Genomic DNA, 26,671 nt, shown 5'->3' with positions numbered 1-26,671 from the left:
ACCAATGAGGAGGTAGAGTAGGCCCATACCATCTCATATCTATGGTCTGATGACATCAACTGATAACATTCAAAGCGGCTCTTTTATCTTGACTATGCGCATTATTTTATCCTGTTGTGTAAGACACCTTGTAACTTTATCAGAAAGATGCAATATAAATAAAGTTTTATTATTATTGTTATTATTATTATTATTATTATTATTACTATCCTGGTTGGAAGAAGTAGGTCATCTTTATTGCTGGACTGAAGGAGGTAAGATAAACCAACAAAATACAATACAAATATAGGACATAAAAATATAGGACATAATGCCAGAACCGCTCCACAGAACGAGGTAAAACTGTCAGGATAAAGTCACAACCACATAATTAAAACGAAGAAAGTTAGCGCTGATAAAACAAGGATTATGATGAAAACAATTAAAATAATGTGATGAAATTTGGAGAAAGCAAGCCTGTACTACCTTGGTGATTTGTGAATCAAAACGGAGCTTGGATTAAAAAAAAAGACACCCAAATTGTGGGCAGAGTGCTTAACATTGGAGGACAGCTCTCTAGACTCTTTTCCAAGTCGCCAGTTAGTTTGGGGGAGGGGGGGGGGATAAAATGACCTCAGATTTGGACTCATTGAGCTGGAGGAAGTTTTGTGAAATCTACCACTTAATATCTGATAGACAAGCCATAACACGAGAAAGATCGTGTGTGTCATTACAAGTAAGTGGGACATAAAGCAGGGTGTTGTCTGCATAACAGTGAAAATTCTTATTATATGACGAATGAGCTGACCCAGGGGGAGCATGTAAATGGAAAATGATAATGGACCAAGAATTGACCCCTGGGGGACACCACATGTGAGGGGAGCTGGGGATGAGGAGATTTTTTCCATTATAACAGGGAAAGATCTGTCAGACAGGTAGGATTGGAACCAGTCAAGAGCAGTATCCTCAATGTCAACATACGTACTTCTCCAGGCGACTTAAAATGATGTCATGGTAGACCGTATCAAAAGCGGAGCACAGGTCAAGCAGAATTAAAACTGAGCAAGCATCAGGATCAAGGGTGAGCAATAAGTTGTTGGTAACTGTAATGAGAGCTGTCTGTTAATGTTCTCATTCATCCAGGTCATGGTTATCCAAAGGAATTGAATCAAGTGCAACCGGACTTGGTATATATCCGTGAGTTTCACGGATATATTTAAAGAGAGTTGTTTCTGTGCTGTGGTGGGTACAGAATCCTGACGTAAATTGCTCGAAGATACTACGATAATTCATGCGTGTGATTAGCTAGTGATTAGTAATTTTTCAGTCTAAGAGATACCTTGAATTTGTCCTTCTTCCATTTTCTCTCCGCTTCCCTGCACTGCCTCTAAATATCCCTTGTGTGGTCATTAAGTCAAGACAGGGCATTATGCTTGACAACTTTAACTTTGCTGGGGGCAATGCCATGAAGGATCGTCCAACAGATACTGTTAAAATTATCCAATAAATTAGTTACAGAGAGATCCTTCTGGTTACGGGTATTACTAATTGGAGCTGATAAAAACCTTTTTTCTAAAACTACTACTTGAGTGGATCAGGCTTGTGATTAGGGAGAAACTCTGGGTACATACCATTGTGGCCTTGACAATAAGCATGCATATGTGCTGCAAGGCTGCAATGGCCTGGAGGCCTGTCCAGGGTGTCTCCCTGCCTGCCGCCCAATGACTGCTGGAATAGGCTCCAGCATCCCTGCGACCCTGACAGCAGGACAAGCGGTTCAGATAATGGATGGATGGATGGATGTGCTGCAAGGTATAAGGGGAGTGTGCTCCTAGATCGGGGCATGCACATGCAGGGGGATAGTTGATCCTCCCACGCGCTACACCCCCCTGGTGAAACTCCTCACTGTCAGGTGAAAAGAAGCAGCTGGCGACTCCACATGTATCGTAGGAGGCATGTGGTAGTCTGCAGCCCTCCTTGGCTCGGCAGAGGGGATGGAGCAGCGACCGGCACAGCTCGGAAGAGTAGGGTAACTGGATGGGTGCAATTGGGGAGAAAAGGGGGTAACCCCCCCTCAAAAATATATGTTAGGCGTGAAATGAATGATGAAATAGCATACAAAAACTATACAAAAATTGTAAAAAACAATATCTAAATGTACACAGAGGATTCCCATCTTTGGAGATGTATACAGAAGTATACAGTGATGTAATGATGCTGCTCTCTAACCAGCTCTGGCCTGTGCAAAAGCAAACCGGTTCTTAGAAAGTTCGCACGGTGAACCAGTTGCAAACCGTCACTAGCACCAGCCCAGAGATAGAGCTGGGTTTGCGTTGGTGGAAAGGGGTACAAGTCCGATGGAGGTCCGTGATGCCATCCTGCAGTTGGAGATTAACAAGGCTGCTGGTCCTGATGGGATTCAAGTTTAAGTTCTGAGGGTGGACGGAACAGGCCTCCTGCTGCACATCCATGCCTTAACCCTGACCACCCGGGACAAGGAAAAATGCCCAAGGATCTCAGAGATGCCCTGATTGTCCCCCATTATTAAAAAGGGGGGCAAGGCTGACCAGGGAATAACATGGAAATACTCCCAGAATCCCAGTGCATATTCCGATTATCCAGAGGCACAAGTGACACGAATTGCACAGCCCCAAAGTTGCAGGAAAAGTGCAAGGTGCTTAAGCAACCACCATTCATACCCTCCATAGACCTCACCAAATCATTTGGCACTAAATAGGCATGCTCTATGGATTACCCTGTTCAAATTAGGGTGCCCCGTCAAATACTTAAAAGGTCTGAGACTGCTCCATGACCACGTGAAAAAACCCTCTTCCGCAGCAGGGAATCCGAGCCTTTCCTGATGGAGACCAGGGTCAAACAGGGGCGTATCATTGCTGCCACCCTGTTGTCATCGTCATCATAGCCACCCTACATTTTTTTCCAGCCAAACCTGCCACCTGGTATGAAAATGGACAGTGGAAAAGCGCTACAAGGACAAGCAAATTAATTTATAATTTTGTGATTCAGACTCAGCTTTTTTCCAATTCAAATTCGCTTTCTAGTGATACATATTTCTGCCCACAATGTGCCCCCTTAATGGCGGCATGGTAATGCGCCAAGTCCAAGATCCAATCAAAAACATATTTCGCTTGTGTATAATGTGATATATTTGGAAAACGTGTTTATATTATAGTGATTGGGGTGCATAAAAAAGACGAGATAGTAAAAACCTGAGGCAAAATAGGTGGAATGAATTATACTGGTAACTTTGTTTGAAGACTGAGGCTTGGGAACTTCAGCAATCAGTTCTTTGAACCATTAATTCACAAAAAGAGAGAGAAAGGAGGGATGAGGGTGGAGGGGGGGTGTATGACAACACCTAAGAAAGGATGTCTTTATGTGGTAATAAGGACCAGAGAGTCGTTCAAAACAGTCTTGGCGTCGTTTTGGTGGGCAACAGGTGGGCTCGGATTTCTGTTTTACAATATCTGCAGGAAGTTTTAGTTTTCTTTGGGATTCTGTTTAATTCACTCCCCCCCCCCCAAATGTTCCATTACGTATTTCCCTATGTTCCCCATTTACCTGTGTTATGACCTATAGTCTCATTTTGTTTATGTAATTTCCAAAATGTGTTTTGTCCTTCAAGCCTCTCCCCCTCTTCAGTTTCTGTCTTTCTTGTGTGTGAGGTGAGTAGGAGGCTGATTGGTTAGTGGTTTTTGACTCCTGAGTGGTTTGGTGTGGGGTGTGGGGTGCCAGGCTGAGTGGGTCCTATAGGTGGCAGCTGGAGAATAGGATACCACGTCGTGGAACAGAGAACATGCCGCTTCCCCCTCAGCTATCGGGCCCTGCATGTCTCCGTCTGGATCCTGTGCTGGAAAAGATGATAATTTGGGCAACCTTAGTCTGAACAGTAGTAGCTACAGCTTAACTCTGGAGCTGAAGCGGTGGGCTGCCATTTATTTTGGTAACCCTTCTGTTTCTCCTGTTTTCAATTGTTTGGATTAGATTTAGTTTGTTTATTTGTTTTTATTGCTTATATGTTTTTTAACATGTTCAACAAATGAATTGATTGATTGATTTCCTGATTGATTGATTTCCTGATTTCCTGATTTCCTGATTGATTGATTGATTGATTGATTGATTGATTGATTGATTGATTGATTGATTGATTGATTGATTGGTTGGTTGGTTGGTTGGTTGGTTGGTTGGTTGGTTGGTTGGTTGGTTGGTTGGTTGGTTGGTTGAACACTGAGGGCGGTCTGACAGGATGCAGAACCGGGGCAGGCTAAGCTAACTGCTAGCCCATGCAGACTGGCTCTCTTGGACAGGAAATATATATATATATATAGATATATATATATATCTATATATATATATTTGTTTTGTTTTGTTTTTGTTTTGGATATGTTGGATGCACGTGATTTTGTAGTTTTTGTGGTTTTTTGGCAGTTTGGATATATGTGTTCTTGTAGCTTGTAGTTTGGACATGTGTTTTTGTCTTTGTGTTGCGCTACTGTGGACTGGGGGAAAGGACGTTTTGTTTAATTTCATGTGCGCAGGTAGTTGGAATGAAATGACAAATATTTTTTCTGATTCTCATTGATTGATTAATTGATTGATTGATTGATTGGTTTGTTGGTTGGCTAGTTTGTTGATAATGTGCCTCTAGCAGGCCTCTACACACTGAATGTTTAGGACACACCAGCCGCACCTTGATTAGTTCCTATAAAGCACTTGTGCTGGTGTGGAGTCGCCGCTTCCTTGCTCTCCGATTTATTTCAGGCAGTACATCTAGATGCTCTATACAGGGCCATCAATAAAGGCAGCAGTAACAGCACTGTGTTCACTCATCTGCAGTAAGAAGTGGTCATCTGTCTTTGCTTGCAGCTGTCCTGGATGGTTGCTCGTCAAAATCTGGCTGTTGCCCTGTCATGGTCCCTGGAAGGTTCTGGGTGTGATTGAGGTGCCTCGAACGGCGTATTGCACACGGTTGCATCAGCTGATGTGCATAGGAGTCGCCTCAACAGCTGTGCCTCCAACATGCCACATGGCGGCTAATCCACTTGGCTGCAGTAAGTGTGGGTTTCCAGCCCAACTTCTCATTGTGTAGCCAGGAGACTACACAAACCAAACAGTTGCCTGCTGTAATATAGTGAAGTATAAGAGAGCGGGTCCAACTCTCGCAAGGCCAGTCCAAGGCTCATGAGACCGGGTCAGGGTCTTATGGGCCCAAGAATCCCACTCCTAAGCTTGTGAGATGTCAGCTGCTTTAACCCAGCGCCGTGGGGGCTACCCCTTTAGGGGGACTCAACCCCCCTGGAGTGGCCCCAGTGGGGTCCACAAGACTTTAGGTCCTAACTCGAGACATTGCGGGGGGTCTGTGAGATGACAAGAAACTTGCAAGACACTGATTTCTCCCCGATTATGAATCATTTGAACAGAAAATAAGTAAAAAAAAAAAGTTTGTTTGAGCAACTTCCTTGTACACAAAAGAAAACGACCGTGACTCCTTAAAAATGTCTCTGCCAACCTTTACATTGCGAGCGCCAAACACTTCTGTATTTGGTGACCAAGAAAAATGAGAAAGGCCTAACAAATCAGATATAAATGATTACACCCAGGGAGGCCTACGTCATACATGGGGGATGTCATAGTCACCGTCGTCTGTTTTTTATCTAGCTCCTTTTAAAAGCGTCCAGTAGCTGGAGTGGAGCGGGCGTGGTACAAACTGAGCACACATGAATGATGCCACCGGGGTTGGTCACCTGGCAGGGCTGTTTGGTGCTGTTGGGGTTTGTTTAATTAACTTGCAGGGTGGTGGTAGATGGAGGGAGGTAGGACGCCGGAACTCACCGTTGAACCCTCTGTAGGGGTTTTAGGCCTAATCGGTGAAGGAAGGTACCCACCTGATGACTCCAGTGAAATACCCAAGCATGCATTTTGGGTGGTTGTCAATCTTGCTAGGCAACTAAGCCATTTGGAAGCAGGTTTATGGAGATTCATGACAACATCATTGCCTCAACCCCCCCCCCGCTTTAATGTAGGGACAAGTGGGTTAGGTTGTTTGGATTAACTTGGCTTCTGTGTGTTGCCCCCTAGTCATCAGCCAATGGGATTTAATTCAGGTCCTGTGTGTTACTGAATATAATGAGTTGTGCTACTAGTGCGGGAGGAGTTGGTGTGAAGGCAGTAAGGACTACGGTGCTGAGTGTCGGAGGATTGAATAGTCTGGTGAAATTACAAGGATATTTTAGTATATTAACAGCCTAAATACAAATCTCATATTTCCCCCAGAAACAACTGGCCAGTGTTATTATTTAAACTTGGATTGAACATGTATATTAATTCAAATATCTAATCCCAAAATGAGGGAGCAGCCATATGAGTTAGTCGAGCTGTGTACTTTACTTCCGATGAAATAATTGCAGATGTAATTAGTCTTTATTACATTATTTGCCCTCTTTATTGGAATCCACTGAGCAGCTGCCGCCCCATACTTGGAGCGCCTTGAGTCAACACAGGAACAAAGCAGGCCGTGTCCTGGCTCATCAGCTGAAAGCAGCCTGGCATCAAATCAGATCGCTCATATCCATAATAGTGGAGGCGCACTCACCACAGATCCTACTGGGATTAAAGGGGTCATTCCTTTTGGAGGTCATGGCTATTTTCTGGGGTCTAGGGACATACTACATTGTCCCAAACTATTTTTCCATGCATAGAATCTGAGTGTAGTTATGCACTCAGAGCAGCCAGTGCTACCATGGAGGCAAACGGGGGGGGGGGGGGGTGGCGAAACCGTCTTCCAGTAGAGCGACAAAATGCAATTCTAGTGAACCCAAAAGCAGCACGCATGCATTACACAATTTACGCACAGATCGCACAAACTGCACAACCCAACATTATTGGGTTGTGCAATTTACTATTACCAGATTATTCACACTTGGATCAGCTGAGGGAGCCTGGTCTGCTGCATCCTGTAGGCCCAAGGACCATGGCCCTGCCTGGAGCTGCGCCCGAACAGGAAGCACCGAGGGCTGTGTGACAGGTAGGCTAAGCTAACTGCTAGCCCACGCACGTGGTTCTGACAGTCCTCCAGGCTGGCTGTCGTTCTCTGGCCTGTGGACTTTTTGAACTGTGTTGAACTGAATGGACTATGTTGTTAACTGTTTGTGTTGTTGTTGTTGTTGTTGTTGTTGCCTTGTTCTCTCTGTTTTTGGTGGTGTCGTTTTTGGAAATTTTGAACATGTTTTTATCTTCCGTGTTGTACCGCTGTGGGCTGGGTGAAACGTCATTTCGTTTCTTTCGTGTACATGACATACATGGCAATACATTGCTCTTGAGTCTCGATTCTCTCTTGAGTTATTCCACCTTCTGTTGATTCGTGTGCCTCTTGCAGAGGCTTGTGTGAGGCGTAAGGGAAATAAAACATGACCAGGAAACGAATGTCAACATTCCACTGTTTTTAAATCTTTTTTTTAATCTTTTTAATCCCTACTAAAGGCTGGAAGGTTATTCTTATCAATTGTTCAAGCGGATAATGCACATGCTAGCTAGTGAAGTCAGTGGACGTACAATCTGTTGTTGTTTTACAGGACGGGATCAGTGTTGCCGCTGGCTGCTTGTGTTGAGTTGCATGTTGATCACTAGGTTCAGATTCTATGCATGTGCAAATGGTCTGAGGCAATGCAATATGTTACTTAGACCCCAGAAAATAGACAGGACCTCTAAAGAGTGAACTAGCCATTCAACAATATTTCTAACGTTTTATTATTCACAACTTTATACTCTGTCTTCAAACAAACAAACAAAAAAAAGCCTGAGTGCCTGTTTGCAACACAAGATATTCATGAGCTGCTCAGAGGCATTTCCACAATTTATTGAGATTACAGAGGCAGTTGAATCAATGCAACACGGTGGTGATGTTTGACAACATTCTCTGGACAGCAAGCCGCGTTACTGTTAGAGATGTCAAAACATTCACAACAACAGGGTTTGCCAGCGTCTACCCTCACACGGGCTCTAATTTAGCATAAGGACACACTGCTCCACTTTTAGAGTCTCACTTACATCGGTGGATGCAAAAGCCCTTACCCATCATCTGGAGATTGTGCTGCGCATTGTTGTATCAGGATTGATCAGAACCCAATAATAATGTACGACTATTCAATGTGATGATACTCAACCCTCTTCAACGGATTCAGAGGCAGACTAGTTGTTTCTCTAGATGCAGATAAATACTTCAGCAACAGCGGTTCTCAATCTGGTCCTCGAGGAGTCAAGGACCAGATTGGCCACCTGGATTCCGGGATGACCCGCCCCTACTCTATCTCTGATTGGCTAACCCTATCCCTGACCCCACCCTAACCCTAACCCTAACCTTAACCAACCTAACCAACGGAGGCAACGAGTACTAGCCAATCAGAGGCAGAGTTCCCGGAAAACGGGTACGAAAGAAATCACGCGTCAGGTCAACATCCGTCCATCCACTCATTATGGCCGCTCACTCTCTTCATTCGCTCCCTAGCTCGCTCGACCAGTGCTGCCCGCTCTGAGTCAGCCGTGCACATGCGCAGCTCACATCTACGGCTGAGTCAGAGCGCAACCAACACATTATGTACGAGTCTTCAAAGTAAACGGGGAGTCGTTGATGGTATTTAGGAAAGCCAGCAAATCATCCACTATCTCAGCACAGGAGAGCTGGAGGAACCAAAAATACGTCCCCTTATTCACCACGCGGCAGTGCCACAGTCTGCAATGTTAAAACTCTACTGCAAAAATACAATTTCAAGAGTAGGATGAATCACAGTCACAGCTGGAAGTCACCTCAGGAGCAAAGCAGGGGAGATACGTACGCCTGGTGGACATCTGCTCCGTACTAAGTACGCTCCTCTAGTCTTGTCATACATTCATTCGTTCCTTCCTTTTAAACTCATCTTATAATAAGCTGTCACTAAATATATTCATAGAGGATCCGAGAAATGGCGTAGGGCAGGAAAACGGAGCATGGCTGCCATTGTGAATGCTCATTGGTTATTCCACACGTCAAAGAAGGGTCATTATTTATTTTAAACTTGTAACTTCAATAGGCAGTCCACGCAAGTGCATTGCAATTCAAAAATAATCCACTATCCAAAAAAAATATAAATAAAAATGAATGATGCTGGCCTCCAATCTCATGTTATCTGCACACGTATTTGCAAGTTCGTTTTGTTGTGCTGGTAGGTAGTTATGGAAAAGCCCAAAGTTAAACGCAACAATTTCTATGGCATATGAACAAATACGACTTCCCCCCTTGTGGTTCACGACCAGCAGTTGGTTAAGAATGGTTACTGATGAGCTCGAACAATAATATGATGACCTCTTTGTTTATGAAAATAATAACAATCTAAAAGCTATTTGTATCAGCTCCATCGCTGATGTTACAGTGGCAACAGTTGCTTTGAACACAATGCGAATCAGCAAAGCCAATTTAACGACCAAAATAAAAACAGTTGTATTTTAATGTTCTACAGGCACTTCTTTCTCCTTATGATCTGATCTATTTGTGTATTATTTTGTGTATTTGATGTGGGAAAAATCGACAAAATTCATTGACTGATAAAGGATAATAGAAAATTTTCATCAGATTCCAATAGAAATTTTGAAAACATCCTTTTGTGTGCAACATTTTGCTTTAAAAAAAGTCATTGTGTAGCATCAGTGAAAACAAACATTTGTAAATGTTTGGTACATTAGTAAAACACAGATTTGAAAAGACAATCCAGTTTATTTCTTTCAAACAAAAAAAGCATTTTGAAGAGTGAAAGTTATTTATAGATAGTTTAATATGTTTAATAGATTATATATATATATATAATATTTTTTGAATCGTGTTGCTTTTTTGCAGATTATATTCTGTCCATTATTCCTATTTTGTCCAAAAAGTCTGTAATAAATAAGGGTGTGGAGGGCTGATGCTGTAGAGAACTCACTGATGGCAACTTTTCATACATGGTTAAATGAGACCAAATTAATCTATATGATGAATACGAATTACTCATATGATACTACAAAATTATCTGCATATAATCCAGATAATATTTCATGTGTTCAGAAGGGTCATTGGTTGAAAGAGAAATTTGGTTTGCTGTTGAAATGGAAAAAATAAAATAAACTTGTGTTACAGATAAGTGCCATATTTAGTCTGTTTAAAGTAAAGATGACATTAAATCATGCAACAATGACAACCATGAGAGGACTTTTTGGGGGCAATGCTTAGTCCAACGTGTCAACTCTCATCACTACTTGAACAGTTGGACTCTTCTCACAACAGAAGTAGCAGCCATGGCCATATTGAATAAAACGTCTGTAATGTGGTACACATCTTAGAGACCAACCGACTCAATAACACTGAACAAACAGGGGAGCTCCGCAATTCTTCATTACTCTCATTGAAATAACATAGGGGAACTCTTCTCGTCTTTCTTCACCTCCACCCTTGAGGGTACGACACGAGCTAAATGTAGATCTGCAACGCGACTACACAGAGCTGCGGTTCGTGTCCTCAGCCGAGTTTGCCTCTGGATAGACATGAACTCTGCCTTACACCCTCCTGTCAAACAGCGTACATACAACGCAAGTTTAGTCTGTCTGTGTTACTTAATCCCGTATTGGCTGCAACCCCCCGTACTCTACTAAAGCCAGCGGCAACGCGAGTCGAGCTTTGATATCCGTCATTCAGATACGGTGGCTCTGCTTCTTCCCTGCAGGAGCTGCATGGGCCATTTGACGTTTCTCAGCTCGAGTGAGGTCCACTCAAAGGTCGAATCAGTTCATCTGGATACAGCGTTTAGTGACCTCTTCGGTCTAGTCTAGTCTTCAGTCTAGTCTGTGTGTGTGTGTGTGTGTGGGGAGGCAACAACGATATATATGCGTGTGCAGGGGTGTACTGTATAGTGCTGTAAGAGCGCAGCTCCATATGCCTGTATTTTGTACAGTAAAGCACGTTGCTGACGACACGTGTCCGCCTCATCTTGTTACTTTGTAGCAGTTAGGCGGTCCGAAGACACGTGTCCGCCTCATCTCGTTACTTTGTAGCAGTTAGGCGGTCACAGTGTAGCGTCCTGTGCTGCGCTTGAGCGCTTAAGTGATACATTGTATCCAGTTTTGAAATCCCACTCTTTCCGCTTGCCTGCCCACGGGGTTGCGGTATAATTCAAACATAAACCAGCTAAGTGCACGTGGGATTAGATGCAAACGTTTCCTGTTCAGTAATTAGCCGTGCAGCTTTACCCGTCTCTATGTCCCGACAACAATCCTCCACGCGGTCTGCGCTAGCACTTTCGATGCTATGCTGGCGGTTTCGACAGTCTCAGCAGTCCCGGTCCTGGAGCTGGTTCTCGATTTGGGGGGGGGGGGGGGCAGGCTCCATTGGAGTTTTGGACGGCGGGGGTGTAACATTACATTAGAGTTCAGTTTTGTTTGGCTGTATTTTACTTTCTTATTCACTGGTTCTTTTGACATTTTTGCAGAAGCACGTGTTCGCACTATTGATAGCTAGCAGAGCTGACGTTAGCTAAGCTAACGGCCCAAACAGACAAACAACACAAACACACATCATTTTGTTGTTTGCTATGTAGTCTACGATGCATTTGATCTGTGTTGCAATGTACCCTTTGGTTGGATTAAAATGTGAATATGCTTTAGTTGACCTGATTTCTTAGAGTGGACGGGAATGATGGAAACGCCTTTTTACCGTAAGTGTTGCAATATAGGGACATTAGCGGGGATACAGGGATTCCTGACTTTAAAAAAAATGTGGAAAGAGGGTAAAAGCTGGGGGGGCTGCCCCCCCATTCCGGCGCCCCTGATACAGTGGCATAACGACTAAAACCAACAGTCAGTTTCAAAATACAAATATGTGTGTGAGCATTGTCTAAAGTTTCAATGACCATGTGTACCATTCACAGAGGGTTTGGGAATGTTCGCAATCACAGCATTGTAAGGTGACGACAGATGTACTCTTAGTCCCCCCTCCCCCGCCCCCTCGGTTCATGATGGTTGTTCCCTCTTCCTATAGATGGTCTCCTGGACTCCCCGTTCAAACCATCGTTCCTCCCTATCAATAATGTGCATAACACTTATAACGCTGTGATTGCAACCATTCCCAGATCCTCTGTGAATAGTCCATATTGGCCATTGACACTCTAGTTAATGGTCACGCCCATATCTGCATATGAAACTGGTCGTTTGTTTTGGTCGTTATGCCACTGTATTGTTTATAGGGGGGGGGGGGTCCTGCAGTCAGTTGAGACTGACAAGGTCACTGAGATGAGTGATGGAGCGTTTCTCTCTCAATGAACGTCGTATCCGGAAGAACTGATTCAACCTTCTGTGATGTTCTTACCCGGATTACCGAGCGTGCCCCAAGATTCAGGTGAGCTGTTTCATCCTCTAACATACAAGATGTAAGCTCACTTCTGCCTAGGTATCGAGCCAGAGCAGCAACGTGGACAGAGCAAATATCCATCAATGTTCTCTAACACTCTGAAACCCTGGTCAGGTCCAGAGAAATCCTCTCCATCACAGACCTGCCAAGGCCAAAGCACGTCTGCGCAGCAGCACTTACATCGTCATGCAGGGCGTCCTCCTGTGGCGTCACACAAACTCGGCGAGCAGGACACTAAAGTGTAAAACCCTACATTCGAAGAGAGATTATGAAACAGAAAAAGGGGGAGGTTAAAAAAATAAATAAATAAATTCTCCTGACAGAGCTAATGCGGGGGAAGAGACGTGTGCCAGGACCTTCTTTCACAGAGGGAAATAGGTTGTTTTATCTCAGAAGAGTTACTATGGCAGAATCTATTCTTTCTACGTCAATCAGCATGTTGTACTTGTGTTGACACATTGCAGCCTCCAGGGTCGACTTCGTACCTGTGCAAAGCCTGAGACATGACGACCTGACCTGGCCTGAATCTGAGGAAAGCGAGATGTGATTGCCTTTACTGTTTGGATGCAGACTGGCAAAAGGCCTCGAGACTCGACCGTGAGTGTGTGAAACGTGTGCAGATGTAATGGATACAGTGATTAACTCGTTTCTGAGACAATTAATAACGAGCCTCATTCTCGTGGCTTTGGCAGGCAGGCAGTTAGGCGCTGTTCAGTCCTCAGCATCTCCACGGCATCGTGCCACATATAAAACATGGGCAGCCCTGGCACCGTTGATAAAGAGGTTGGATTAGGAGGAATACGTTATAAAGAGTAGGGGTTGGGGCGGACTTCCAATTGGCCAATCAAAACCAGCTCCTCTCATTCCCTTCACATGCGCCGTGGCGCAACATAGAGCCATTTCCATGATGGATGAGGGGGGAAGTCAATTAGACCCGCTTTGCGGTGATTAATGTATAGACGACGGGAATTCTTCACCTACACCGCCGCTCTCTTCCAGTTCTGCACTCCATCCCTGACGATTGTGACAAGACAAAATGTACATTTGAAACCGCACGCAAGAACATCATGATCAGACTGTCTGGTTTCTGTAGCTCACAGTTTAAACTAGAACGACCGAAGGCCGTCATTTTGACCGTTTTGGATTTTATAAGTTTAATAACTTTGTGGGGGGGGGGAAGATACAGACCTGCTGTTCCCTGAATGCCCCTAAAATTGCATATCTTTGCATCAAAATGAGTTTTAGATCAATTGCACAAAAAACTATATGATAAGATCTACCTGAGACGACTATGAGCGGTCAAAATGACCGCACATAGTTTGCGCGTCATCGTGCGTGTCATGACAGTATTTGTGACGCGTGTTGGTGGCGTCATTTCCTTCGTGAAGTTCATTGCTCTGTCCTAGAAACACACTAGCGTCCTCCAGTGCAGAGTAATAGTCAAACTTGATGTTTGATTATTGCCAACATGCCTGGTTACAGACGCACCATGACTACCAGCGAGGCGCTGCAGTGTTTACAGGCGTTGGACAGCGGCCATTTTACATTGTTGGAAAAATAGTATTAAAAGTTGTTAAAATGTTAATTTTGGTGTCCGTTGTTTCCTAACAGACATCTACTCATATACTTTCGGAATGTGTGTGTGTGTGTGTGGTGTTAGTGTGTGTGTGTGTGTGTGTGTGTGTGTGTGTTAGTTAGTGCAGATAGCGGGACCGAAAACTAAAGCACTTATGATCCTAATTCTTTTCGGAGGTGGTAGGGATTGTCTCAGAGAGTAAGGGAAAAAATCCCAGAAAATTAAAATTATGCATAATTATGCATAAATATGCAAAATATGCATTTTCTACAAACGGCTAAAAACCACTTCTCTCGGCATTTCAGATGCTTCTGAGCATTTGGGGGGAGGGAGTTGGAGTGGGGGGGGGGCGGGTTTAGGGGCAGGGGGAAGGCGGTTAGCTGGCAGGGTGAAGAGGAGGGAGATTTAGACGGGTGGATAACCACACCGCTACATTGTAGCGGGGCTCTTCCCGTACTAACATATTGTAGCGAATTCGGGGGGCAGTCTGGGAGACCGCCGCCACAGCGGAACATGAGCCCGTGTCTCCCACACCGCAAGCGACAGCGTTAACCAGTCGGCTAAAGGGTCCGACCCGTTAGCCAAGGACCAGTGTGTCTACTTATCCATGCACGTTACACTACCCCCCCCCCCCTCCTTCGGGAAGCGCGTCCGCGCGCTTAAGCTTATCAGCTCCTTCACGCCTCTGGGCGCATACGCTTCCGATGGCCTTACGGTCTCACCATCCCACTTCTGACACCAATGTAGCGAATCCGAGGGGGGGGGGGGTGGAGGCAGCCCGGGTACCACCGTTACACTCTCCACCAGCGACGGACTGGTTGAGAATGTAACGTGCATGGATAAGTAGACACGTTGGCCCTTGGCTAACGGGTAGGACCCTTTAGTGGACTGGTTAACGTTGTCGCGTCCCGGAGCGGGAGACACGGGCTCGCGTCCCGGACGCGGCTACCCCCCGAATTTGATACACTATGTAATGCATTAATATTTCGACTGACAGACTATTGAGTTTAAAAACCGGCCGTCATTTTGACCACCCATGGTCGTTTTAGGTTGAAGTGAAATTCCGGTCACATTGTGCACAGGCCTACAGAGATTTACAGCGGACACAGTACTTCAGTCTAGAGCCTTATGCAGAAGTGGATTTTCAGATCCCAAGCCTGTTACTCCGTAAAAAAAATAACCCTTCCCATCATGCCCACAATATTTTGATAGTGAACTGGATCCAGCCCCATGGCAAATCCCTCTAGTGTAAAGAAATATAAATGAGACTTAGGGTAAATTTTGATGACTTCAAATTCTTTGAATCACAGCAAATTCAACATCTACATACATCTCATTAACTTATTCAGAAGGTTGCGTTCAGGTAGTGGTTGCCATTGGGGTATCATACACAACTCACTGCAGGCGGGCTCCTTCGGAGGCACGAGATTGCCAAACAGATGCAGGCGACAGACACTGTTGTTCTCCTCACTCCTTATTGCTGCAAATGCAGCAAATCACCGCTATCTTCGCTTATCTTCATTATTTATTTACTTTATATTCTTTTTATGCTTCCGTACTTTCTGGATCGCATCTACTACCAAACGTGTGCAGAAAGACACGTCATTTCAATTTTCACATGTAAAGCGTATGTTTGTCCTGGTGGGCATTACTTTTACAGTTATTGAGATATGAATGTTTTACTGCAATACTTTTTTGAATGGCCGTCTAAAGGAGGGTATTAATATTCATTAATATCTCAAATACTATACGTGCTAAAGTGATCATAACCGGTACACAGGTAACCCATGGAGATATACCGAACATATCAACATGCACTCGATAGCGCCACCATCTCATCTCATCGCATCGCATCTCATCTCATCTCATCTCATTTCGTCTCATCTCATCTCATCTCATTTCGTCTCGTCTCGTCTCGTCTCGTCTCGTCTCGTCTCGTCTCGTCTCGTCTCGTCTCATCTCATCTCATCTCATCTCATCTCATCTCATCATCAGCCACTTACCCGGGGTCGGGTCATGGTGGCAGCAAGCTAAGAAAGGCACTCCAGACGTCCCTCTCCTGGGGGATCCCAAGGCGTTCCCAGGCCAGATCCGACGTGTAGTCCCTCCAGTGAGTTCTGGGTCTACCCCGGGGTCTCTTTCCAGTTGAACGTGCCGGGAAAACCTCCAAAGGAAGGCGCCCAGGAGCAGTAACGTAACGTAAAGTGAGGCCCATGGATGGGTGGGCAGTAAACTATATTTTGTTGTGCCAGAGAGAGGCACAAGCAGACTCTGCCTCCGCAGCCTGCATTGGGAGCAAGCCATCCTGAATAGGGCATGCCTTTTATTGGTAAAACAAGTTTTACATGATTTTTTAAATCATTTTTACAACAATCTTAACAAATTGAAATAAAAAAAAAATAAAAAATTACTTTTTTTTGGGTAACTATCATGATCCTCCCCCCCCGTATTAGCCTGGGTGAGGCACTGCCTTCCCTGCCTCCCCTGACGGCACATCACTGCCCAGGAGGCATCCTTATCAGATGTCCAAACTACCTAAACTGGATCCTTTCGACGCGAAGCAGCAGTGGCTCTGCTCCGAGCTCCCTCCAGATGTCCGAGCTCCTCACCCTAAGGCTGAGCTCAGACACCTGACGAAGGGAACTCATTTCAGCCGCTTGTATCTGCGATCACATCCTTTCGCGACAATAAAGTGGCATAACGACCGAAAATGATAAGTTTCATATGCAAATTGCTGTGACCAATAACTAGAGTTTCAAAGACCATGCGGGCTATTCACAGAGATGGTTGCAATCACAGCACTGTAAGATGGCGACAGATGTACTCTTAGCCCCCCCCCCCCCCCCGGTTCAGGGATGGTCGCTCCCTCTTCACATAGATGGCCTCTTTGACCCCCCTGTTCAAACCATCGTTCCTCCCTATCAAGGATGTGCGCACCCTCATACCTGAAAGAGTGGCCACTGGCCTGTAGATGGCTGTAGACTGCGGAGTCCTGGCCTGACGTGTTGGCTCTCCTGTGTTGGGCCATCCTCTTGGCCAGCGTCGGTTTAGTTTCCCCAATGTACAAGTCACTGTAATCCTCCTGGTGCTTAACAGCGTACACTATATTGCTCTGTTTGCGCCGGGGGACCCGTTGGGTGGGGATACCCGAGTCAGTTTAGACTGAAGAGGTCACTTAGTTGAGTGATGAAACGTATCCGTTAATAAACGTTGTATCCAGATGAACCGATTCAACCTTCTTTGACGCTCCTTTGACGATATCAATTCGACTGATATAAGCCACGCCTATTTGTGCCTGGGGAAAAAAAGTTCCGCCATTTTGAATTTTGAATTTTGTGGTACGCAAATTTATTTTGCTTCTGCTGACACATATTTCATCTATTCGTCACCAAACTTGGTACATACCATAATTAGATGACCCTTAACACAAGTTATGAGTTTGTGTTTGGGTATCACCTACCATTTGTCTGTAAGTGGTTAGCAACCCTTTGAAGGTGTGTCCTGATGCTCCCAGCATGCCATGACTTTTCAATGCTTAATTCGATTGAAATAAAATTTGGGAATGTTGGACACACAGCCACGTTGTAATATTTGATACAGTTCTACCCATAGGGGGGGTGCTACAGTAACGTTATTACATGATGTTTCAACAGTTCTTTTGTGTCTTTAATAAAATGAAACTTGGTACACAAGTTCTCCATGAGAATCTGTGCAACACATTAAACTATAGCATCGATAGCCCTACCTTCTGGCCATCAATAAAACATCGCCATACTTTTTAATAACTGCCAATTGTCTTAAATGTAGTATTCAATGGTAACCAAACTTAGAAAAGTTGTACAGAAGGGAATTTGATTCAGTTTAATTTAAGTTCCCTTATTAACCCCCTTGGGGAAATTCAGTCACTGCAAATTAAACTACCCTAGCGTCTATCTGTGTAGCTAGGAGCAGTGGGCTGCTGCTTTCATGCTGCACCCGGGGACCAACTCCAATTATTTTCCATTGTCTTGGTCAGGGGCACAGACAGGAGTATAAACCCTAATATGCACGTTTCTTTTCGAGTGATTTTTGATTTTACATCCGGATGCTGTTCATAGGTTATAGCTCTGCCTTCAACACTATCACCCCCGCCAAACTAACTGCCAAACTCCTCTCCCTTGGCCTCAACCCCTCCCTCTGTAACTGGACCCTGGACTAACTGACCAACAGACCTCAGTCTGTTAGGTTAGGTGACCACACCTCCTCCACCCTGACCCTCAGCACAGGTGCCCCTCAAGGCTGTGTTCTGAGCCCCCTCCTTTTCTCCCTCTTTTCCCACGACTCCCTGCCAACTCACCCTTCAAATGTTATAGTTAAGTTTGCAGATGACATCACAGTCATTGGCCGTATCACCAACAATGACGAGACGGCCTACAGGGACGAGATTCAGCACCTCACATCATGGTGCATTACCAACAATCTTGTTCTCAATGTGCAGAAGATAAAGGAGCTGACTGTGGATTTCAGGAGGTCTAGAAGCTGCAGACACTCCCCAATACACATCAATGGGGTGGAAGTGGAGCGTGTCTCCAGCTTTAAATCCCTTGGAGTCCACATCAGCGAGGAACTTTCCTGGACATCAAACACACAGGCTATTGTGAAAATGGCCCAACAATGCCTGCATTTCCTGAGGAGGCTGAGGTGCGCCCATCTATCCCCCCAAATTCTCACCAACTTCTACCACTGCACCATAGAGAGCATCCTGACCAGCTGCATCTCAGTGTGGTACGGCAACGCCACCTCAGCAGACCAGAAAGCTCTGCAGCAGGTCATCAAGGTGGCCCAGCATATCACCAGTACCCAGCTCCCAGCCATAAAAGATATTTACCACAAACGCTGCCTTCGAAGGGGTCTCAGCATCAGCAGAGATCCCACCCACCCCAACCAAGGACTGTTCCCCCTCTGCGCTCTGGGAGGCGCTACAGGAGCCTCAGAGCCCGCACTACCAGGCTCAAAAACAGCTTTTCCCCCAAGCTGTGTTCCACTTGAACCTGGCTACCCAGTGAATGTCTGTAGATATTTTTAAATGTTGTGTACTCGTGCTCTTTTTTAACTTATTCGTAGCTTTTGGTCTTCATCTGTATATATCTTATACTGTGTTTGTCTATGCATGTCTTGCACTGTTTGGCGAAGCCACAGCCCACATTTCATTTTTAACGTGTGCCAGCACATTGGTTTTAATGACAACAAATTGAATTGATTGCGGGGGAAACCGGAGCACTGAGAAAAACCACTACAGACGCGGGGAGAACACGCAAACTCCGCACAGAGGACGACCTGGGATGACCCCTGAGGTTGAACAACCCTGGGGTTCGAACCCAGGACCTTCTTGCTGTAAGGCGACAGTGCTAACCACTGGGCCATGGTGCCACCCAATATGCTGAATAAGTCTGTAGCATTTGATGACATTTCACCTGTAGCCGGAGCTAGAAGCTTCCAGCTGTCATGCACAGTTTCCCCAGGATCCACAACATTTGCTTTACCCTTGCATCTCCACCGACTGTGTGGGCATGAAAATCGAGCCCTATGTGATAAGAAAAACTGACCCTCCTAACATTTGACACGGCTTGTTGATTTTACAAAAAGGGGTTTGGATTAGGTCAACAAAGTCACAAAAATAACTGGCCGAGTGAACCTATGGAGTTAAATTAAAATCAGCAATGCACAGGTTTTATATAATAGTGGTGAGAAGCCCCGGGACCATTTCATGCTGTCAGCAGAGAAACTCTGTACCCGTGGTAAATGCCACTGGTTGCAGTTTTGAACATGTTTTTGAACACACTCAGAATTAACACATCAGTCCCTGCGTTTCTTCCGCTTTGTGTCGCGGTTAAATACCACGAGGCTAAATGCTAGTTCAGATTACTGTGTGACAAGTTCCCTGGCAACCAGGGGCAAAAATAAGATCTGTTAATCCATATTGTGGCAATGCTTAGAAGCTGTGACAAGAGAACAGCAGTGCAACAAAAAAAACACCACCATGGATACGAGGGCACGGTGAGAGCTGCGAGGCATGCTGCGAAAGTACAGCCAACTCCTCAAAACGAAACACCAGCTAATGGCTCTCCTGACTCCAGCTTGTTTCTGGGAGGCAACAAGCCAAGTTGAGGAGTCCTACAATGCAGTGAATCTGAAATCCACCTGTGTTGTCAAGTCTTCCACTCGTGTTGGTGTGGGCTCATCCAGACAGGCCTCGGCTCGGTGGACCAGGTCCCTGACAGAGGTATCTACACCACGTGTAACGCATATGGGTGATTTTCAAGGTTTGCTCTGTCCCTTTCTCTCTGGTCTCCCTTTCCTCCACCCTTCTCCCTCTTTACTCCTCAATCTGTCCCAGCGGAGAGAGATATGAATGATGATAAGAAGCCAGATGGGAGCAGGACTGCGAATCCTGATGAGGCAGTAAAGATCCAGAGGCCAGGGTCTAATGGTACCTGTAGAGGAAATAATGATGGGTGTTGTGTGTTAAGTCAAGCCTCCACACAATAACACACAGCTAACGAGACAGCCCTGCATAAATCTCCGGCCTTCGTCCTGAATTCGTTCAGTGTGCTAGCGTCTAATGAAATGATAGCCATCTCGTGTTTTACACACACCTAGAATCAGGAATCAGGAATCAGGAATCAGGAACACTTCATTTGTCATTTCTACTCCTGTACTTGTGTGCAGGAATAGCAATGAAAGATTGTTTCCCCCAGCCCACAGCAGTGCAACACAAACACAAGAACACATAGACTACAAGCACTACAAGAACACACATATCCTAACTAACACATATATCCAAACTAAACAAAAAATCACTTTCCAAGGGAACGAACGCCAGCCAGGATGACTGTCGGAACAGCCGGTCTGCATGGGCTAGCAGTTAGCTTAGCCTGCCCCGCTTCCACATCCTGTCAGATCTCCCTTGTTGTTTCCTCGTCAGGCAAAGCTCTGAGCAGGGCTGTGGTCCTTGGGCCCACCGGACACAGCAGACCAGCTCTCCCAGCCAGACACCCTGGGCACATCTCCCCGCACTCCACACGACGACACCAAAAACACCACAGTCAACGCCAGGCGAGGCCGCATCCAGACCACCCTGGTTGGTCTGCATGAGCTAGCAGTTAGCTTAGCCTGCCCCGCTTCCACATCTTGTCAGACCGTCCTCGGTGTCAGCTCCTGGCAGGGCCGTGGTCCCTGGGCCCACAGGATGCAGCAGACCAAGCTCTCCCAGCCGATCCAGCGCCAGCTCTCCCAGCCATCAGACGAAGACAAGCTTAGATGGAGATGTGGACAAAGACACCGCATGGACGGTACTGGGTGAGGCTGCTGCAAATGTGAATTCGCGCCGCCATCTTCCCACACCGAAAGCAGAAGACCAAAAGCTATTTTCTTTTCACGGTCATAACCTTCATGGTTAGATTTAATTTCAGAGACAGACGGCTTTTTAGAACCTAACACAATATCATGACTAAAAAAAACAAAACAAAAAACAAATTAAAACAAATGTTGTGAAGAACTAAACCCCAACAATGTCCCACCCCATACTACTATTTTTGAAGACTACGCTGATTATGGTAAGGAAATGGCTTTTACAAATCAAGCATTTGTGTTTGGAGTCTGGCACTTTTCAACCCATTGTGCAAATTTGCATTAACGCACATATATTCTCAACGCAAAACGGGTGCAGCCTGCCCCTGCTGATACACAATCGAAACGAGTATAACGACATTTCTGCAAGTTGCATCAGCAGAAGGTCATCCGCTCTGCTCACATTTCAGAGTAGAAATTCTAAAATTAAACACCTCTCATTGTGTAGCTATTGTGGTGCTAGTTAAAGTGCAACAAGTGCACTAAAGCAGAGAGGGAACCACGGTCGGGGGCTGGGTACGGCCTTAGGCGTAGTAAAAATGCACATTTGCCAAGTTCACCCTTTTATTCCTTCATTCCTTTTCTCATTCAGCCGACGTTTCGTGTTTCATGCATGCATGCTGTGTGAGTGTGAGTGTGTGTTTGCATAAATGTGGGCCTGTGTATCAGCTGAGAGGCTGTTTCTATGTGTGCAGGAGTGCGGAGCGGTGGTGGCAGCGTGCCTCGTACCTGTCCCCACGTCAGTGTGCTCATGGGAAACGTGCTGGCTCTGGTGGACCCACTCGCCGTTGCACTTGAAGAAGATCTGCAGGGCGGGCCGAGCCCGACACCGGAGCTTGATGGGGTTGCTCTTGATGACGTAAGCGTCGTCCGGCTCCTCCAAGAAGTATGGCAGGGTGCCCGACTGGCCATGTTGTGTGGCCTCAACACGGGAGCCTGAGGAGTCAGGGGGGAAACGCAGAGAGTTAGACTATTTTGGTAATCATACAAAAGACGCAACTTGGTAGAACACTGGCCGAATAATAAAGAAGAGAATGACGGTTAAAATAAAGAAAACAAAACTAGTTTCTTTATTCATCCATTCATCCATTATCCAAACCGCTTATCCTGCTCTCAGGGTCGTGGGGATGCTGGAGCCTATCCCAGCAGTCACTGGGCGGCAGGCGGGGAGACACCCTGGACACCCTGGACAGGCCGCCAGGCCATCACAGGGCCCACCCATTCACATCTAGGGGCAATTTGGCATGGCCGATTCACCTGACCTGCATGTCTTTGGACTGTGGGGAGGAAACCCACGCAGACACGGGGAGAACATGCAAACTCCACACAGAGGACGACCCCCAAGGTTGGACTACCCAGGGGCTCGAGCCCAGGACTTTCTTGCTGTGAGGCGGTCCTGGGTTCAAGCCCCGGTATAGTGCAACCTACAATATAAACCTGCAGTAATTCAGTTTCAGGGTCACTGGAAGGATTTCCATTGGGTTTGGGCAGAAGGCAGGGAGACACCCTGGACAGACTGTTAAGCCATCGCACACGTGTTGAAAAATGCTGTTTATGTGCTCATTAGCAGCTGATGTTGCAGCAGTTCGCATGTCTGACATTCATTTATTTAGCAAAAAAAAAAAATCAATAAATATTAGATATCATATACAATTTAAAAAAACTACCCTTTCAAAAAGAGGCTAAAGCTTTGACAGGTTGGGGACATTAGCTGCACCGGAGTACAGGGAGGCTGTATTAGTTTGACTAAAAGGTTTTGGAGAGAGTAATGACCCGGGGGGGGGAGGGGGGCATGACAACATCTGGAGTGTACGAGCTTTTAGTCCCTCCACCAAATAACGAAACTGTCTGAACAAACTCGGACACATTTCCACTTTAGAGAGTTCAATTCCATGGCCACGAGGACAGTTAGATGAGGACTCTACTGATGCAGAAGAACAGAATAGAGTCTGACACGTGCCATGGCACCCGCATGCCAAACATCTCCACGTGAAATTAATTATGAAATCACGAGCTTCCAAATTACACAATATCCAAATACCAACACAATACCTATCGCAAAAAAGTAGAAAAAACAAAACAAAAAAACATCCAGGGTGGTCTATTCCGTTGCCTACCAACACGGGTATCGCCAGTACGAATCCCTGTGTCACCTCCTGTCCTGGCCGCTGCACTAGCGCCTCCTCTGGTCGGCCCGGGCGCCTGTTCGGAGGGGGGGGGACTGGGGGGAGTAGTTTTCCGCTCCCTCGCGCTACGTCCCCCTGGTGAAACTCCTCACTGTCAGGTGAAAAGAAGCGGCTGGCGACACCACATGAATCGGAGGAGGCATATGGTAGTCTGCAGCCCTCCCCGTATCGGCAGAGGGGGTGGACTGGTGACCGGGATGGCTCGGAGGAGTGGGGTAATTGGCCGGATACAATTGGGGAGAAAAAGGGGGAAAAAGCCCCCCCCCCCAAAAAAATAGATAAATAACGTCCATACAGGAATATTACTGTGGACTAGATGACGTGGGCTTCCTGGATACGTTTGTCATTCAAGATGAAATAACAGACGAACCAGTGGTTATAAGACAGTTAGCTAGCTAGCTAGCTAGCTAGCATAATTGTATTAGTCACACGACCAAGGCCGGTAGAATTTGTTTTTGGTACACTTCACATTTTATAATCTGCAGCACAATACAGACATGGACAACAACAGCCACTCCACATATTATCACCAACCATACAGTTACAGTCTTTCTCCCTGTTTCTCTCCCTGTCTCTCTCCCTGTCTCTCTCCCTGTCTCTCTCCCTGTCTCTGTCCCTGTCTCTCTCCCTGTCTCTCTCCTGTCTCTCTCCCTGTCTCTCTCCCTGTCTCTCTCCCTGTCTCTCTGCCTGTCTCTCTCCTTGTCTCTCTCCCTGTCTCTCTCCCTGTCTCTCTCCATGTCTTTCTCCCTGTCTTTCTCCCTGTCTCTCTCCCTGTCTCTCTCCATGTCTTTCTCCCTGTCTCTCTCCCTGTCTCTCTCCCTGTCTCTCTCCTTGTCTCTCTGCCTGTCTCTCTCCTTGTCTCTCTCCCTGTCTCTCTCCAGGTCTCTCTCCCTGTCTCTCTCCCTGTCTCTCCCCCTGTCTCTCTCCCTGTCTCTCTCCCTGTCTCTCTACCTGTCTCTCTCCCTGTCTCTCTCCCTGTCTCTCTCCCTGTCTCTCTGCCTGTCTCTCTCCCTCCGCACAGACGCGCTGTGGTAATGCCGCTGCCTGTGCTGTCGGATGTTTCCTGATTGAGGGGAGTAAATGAAAGCCTCTTTGAGTGATGCTCCGGCTGTGAAAATCACAGCTCTTGCTCACCGCTGCTCGTTCCTCCCCCGTGACACACTCTTATTCTCTCCATCATTGGCGGAACCGAGGCTGAACAGAGAGCCATGCTTTCAATTTCCAAATGACTGGCCCCAGGCACGCTCTTCTTGTGTAGGATGGTTTTTGTTTTGTTTTGGGTTTTTTTTGCACATGTGGAGCAGTGACATGTTTGTGTTTGTGTTGATGCAAAATGTAGACGTGAGCTCACACCCACATGCTGACGGACAGAATCATAATAAATAAATAAATAGAAACAGCTGTAAAACAAAACACGGGCGGCCTCCCAATAATCCCTTCTTGGAGAGTTGGTCTGTTGTCATATCGCCACTAGCCTCTGTGGCACAACATGTTGCTGTAATATGCTGACAAATATCCACAAAACACAAAACTACACAGACTGTCACCATGCTTCTATAGCCACAGTTTTACTGTAAGTATTCCTATTTACTGCATTTTAGAGCACTTTACGGTACTTTAAATGACAGTGAGTGATCCATTTACCTAGTATTTTGTGTTTTTAAACAAAAAAAGAAAAGAAAGAAAGAAAGAAACAGGAAGAGGCACGTGAGAGGAAACACTGTTAGAATCCCCGATCACAGAGTAGTTGGGGTACACATGCAGTTCCACGGTTGGGGGACTAAAGAGTGCGACTGTCTCTGAGCAAAACACCAATAATAATAATAATAATAATAATAATGATAATGATAATAATGATAATGATGATAATACTAATAATAATAATGATAATGATAATAATGATAATGATGATAATAATAATAATAATAATGATAATAATGATCATAATAATGATAATAATGATAATAATAATAATAATAATAATGATAATAATAACAATAATAAAAACGATGATAATGATAATAATAATAATAATAATAATAATGATGATAATAACAATAATAATAATAATAATAATGATAATAATACTAATAATAATAATAATAATAATAATAATAACTTTTGGAACCAGGGTTACAAAGTGCTTCAAAGAACAGGATAAAACAGTTAAAAATCACACACACACACACACACACACACACACACACACACACACACACACACACACACACACACACACACACACACACAAATATTGTAATAAAATAAAATAAAATGCACTAACATTATAAAAGAAGAGCAAAAGGGAAGAGAGCAATTTGTTAATCGAAACAATTACAAAAATAAGCAAGAGTAAAAATAAATATGTTGAGGCGTTCTTAAAAAGGTTTTAAGGCGAGGTTAAAAGCAGCGGGAGACTCGGTTTGTCTTACTTCAGCAGGAAGAGAGAGGCATCGTGTGGGGGCTCTAACAGCAAAAGCCCCATCCCCCTTTGTAACAAACCGAGACCTGGAAGAACCAGCAGGGGCTCCATCTGCAGGTCTAACGGTTGAGGGGTGAACACCAGGTCAGTAGATCACAAATGTGTGTAGGAGCAAGACCACTTAAGGCCTTAAAAGTGAGCAAATCATTCATTATCCCGCTTGGATAATGAATGATTTCAAAACAGGGAGCCAGTGCAGGGAGGCAAGCACCGGAGTGATGTGCTCATGCCATAGCGGCGTGTAGTACCAACTGCAGACAGTAGAGGGAGCCCTTGCTGATACCTGAGTAAAGTTCATTACCATTAGTCAAGCCGAGAATGGATAAAAGCATGTACAACTTCTGCAGATCGGCAATTGTTACAAATGACCCCATTTTAGAGATTAGCTTGGGCAGGAGAACATGTTTGATGTGATGATCAAAAACCAGGTTAGCATCGAATATTGCCCCAAGAGTCCTAGCAGCCTGCTTAAGACTACCTGACAGACCACCAAGATTAGTAACAAAAGCGCTGCTGGAATTTTTGGGGGACTGACCAGAATGACGTCAGAGTTATCATCATTAAATTTAAGGACATTTTCAGACGTCCAGGATTCAGTTTCAGAGAGGCAAGTTGTGAGGTGGTTGTCAGGG

At 45.4% G+C, this 26,671-nt stretch overlaps 1 protein-coding gene across 1 annotated transcript in view; it reads right to left on the bottom strand.

Annotated features, from left to right (window-relative positions):
- LOC130121628 (netrin receptor UNC5D-like) overlaps window positions 1-26,671 on the bottom strand; it is a 155,354-nt gene that overhangs the window by 99,100 nt on the left and 29,583 nt on the right. Inside the window, 2 exon segments of the mRNA XM_056290469.1 lie at window positions 22,101-22,307; window positions 24,602-24,665. Coding sequence (XP_056146444.1) covers window positions 22,101-22,307; window positions 24,602-24,665 — 271 coding nt within the window.

Source organism: Lampris incognitus, chromosome 12 (assembly GCF_029633865.1).
Source record: "Lampris incognitus isolate fLamInc1 chromosome 12, fLamInc1.hap2, whole genome shotgun sequence".
Lineage (NCBI taxonomy): Eukaryota > Metazoa > Chordata > Actinopteri > Lampriformes > Lampridae > Lampris > Lampris incognitus.
Note: the sequence above shows the minus strand (reverse complement) of the source record. Positions and strands in the feature narration are given on the sequence as shown.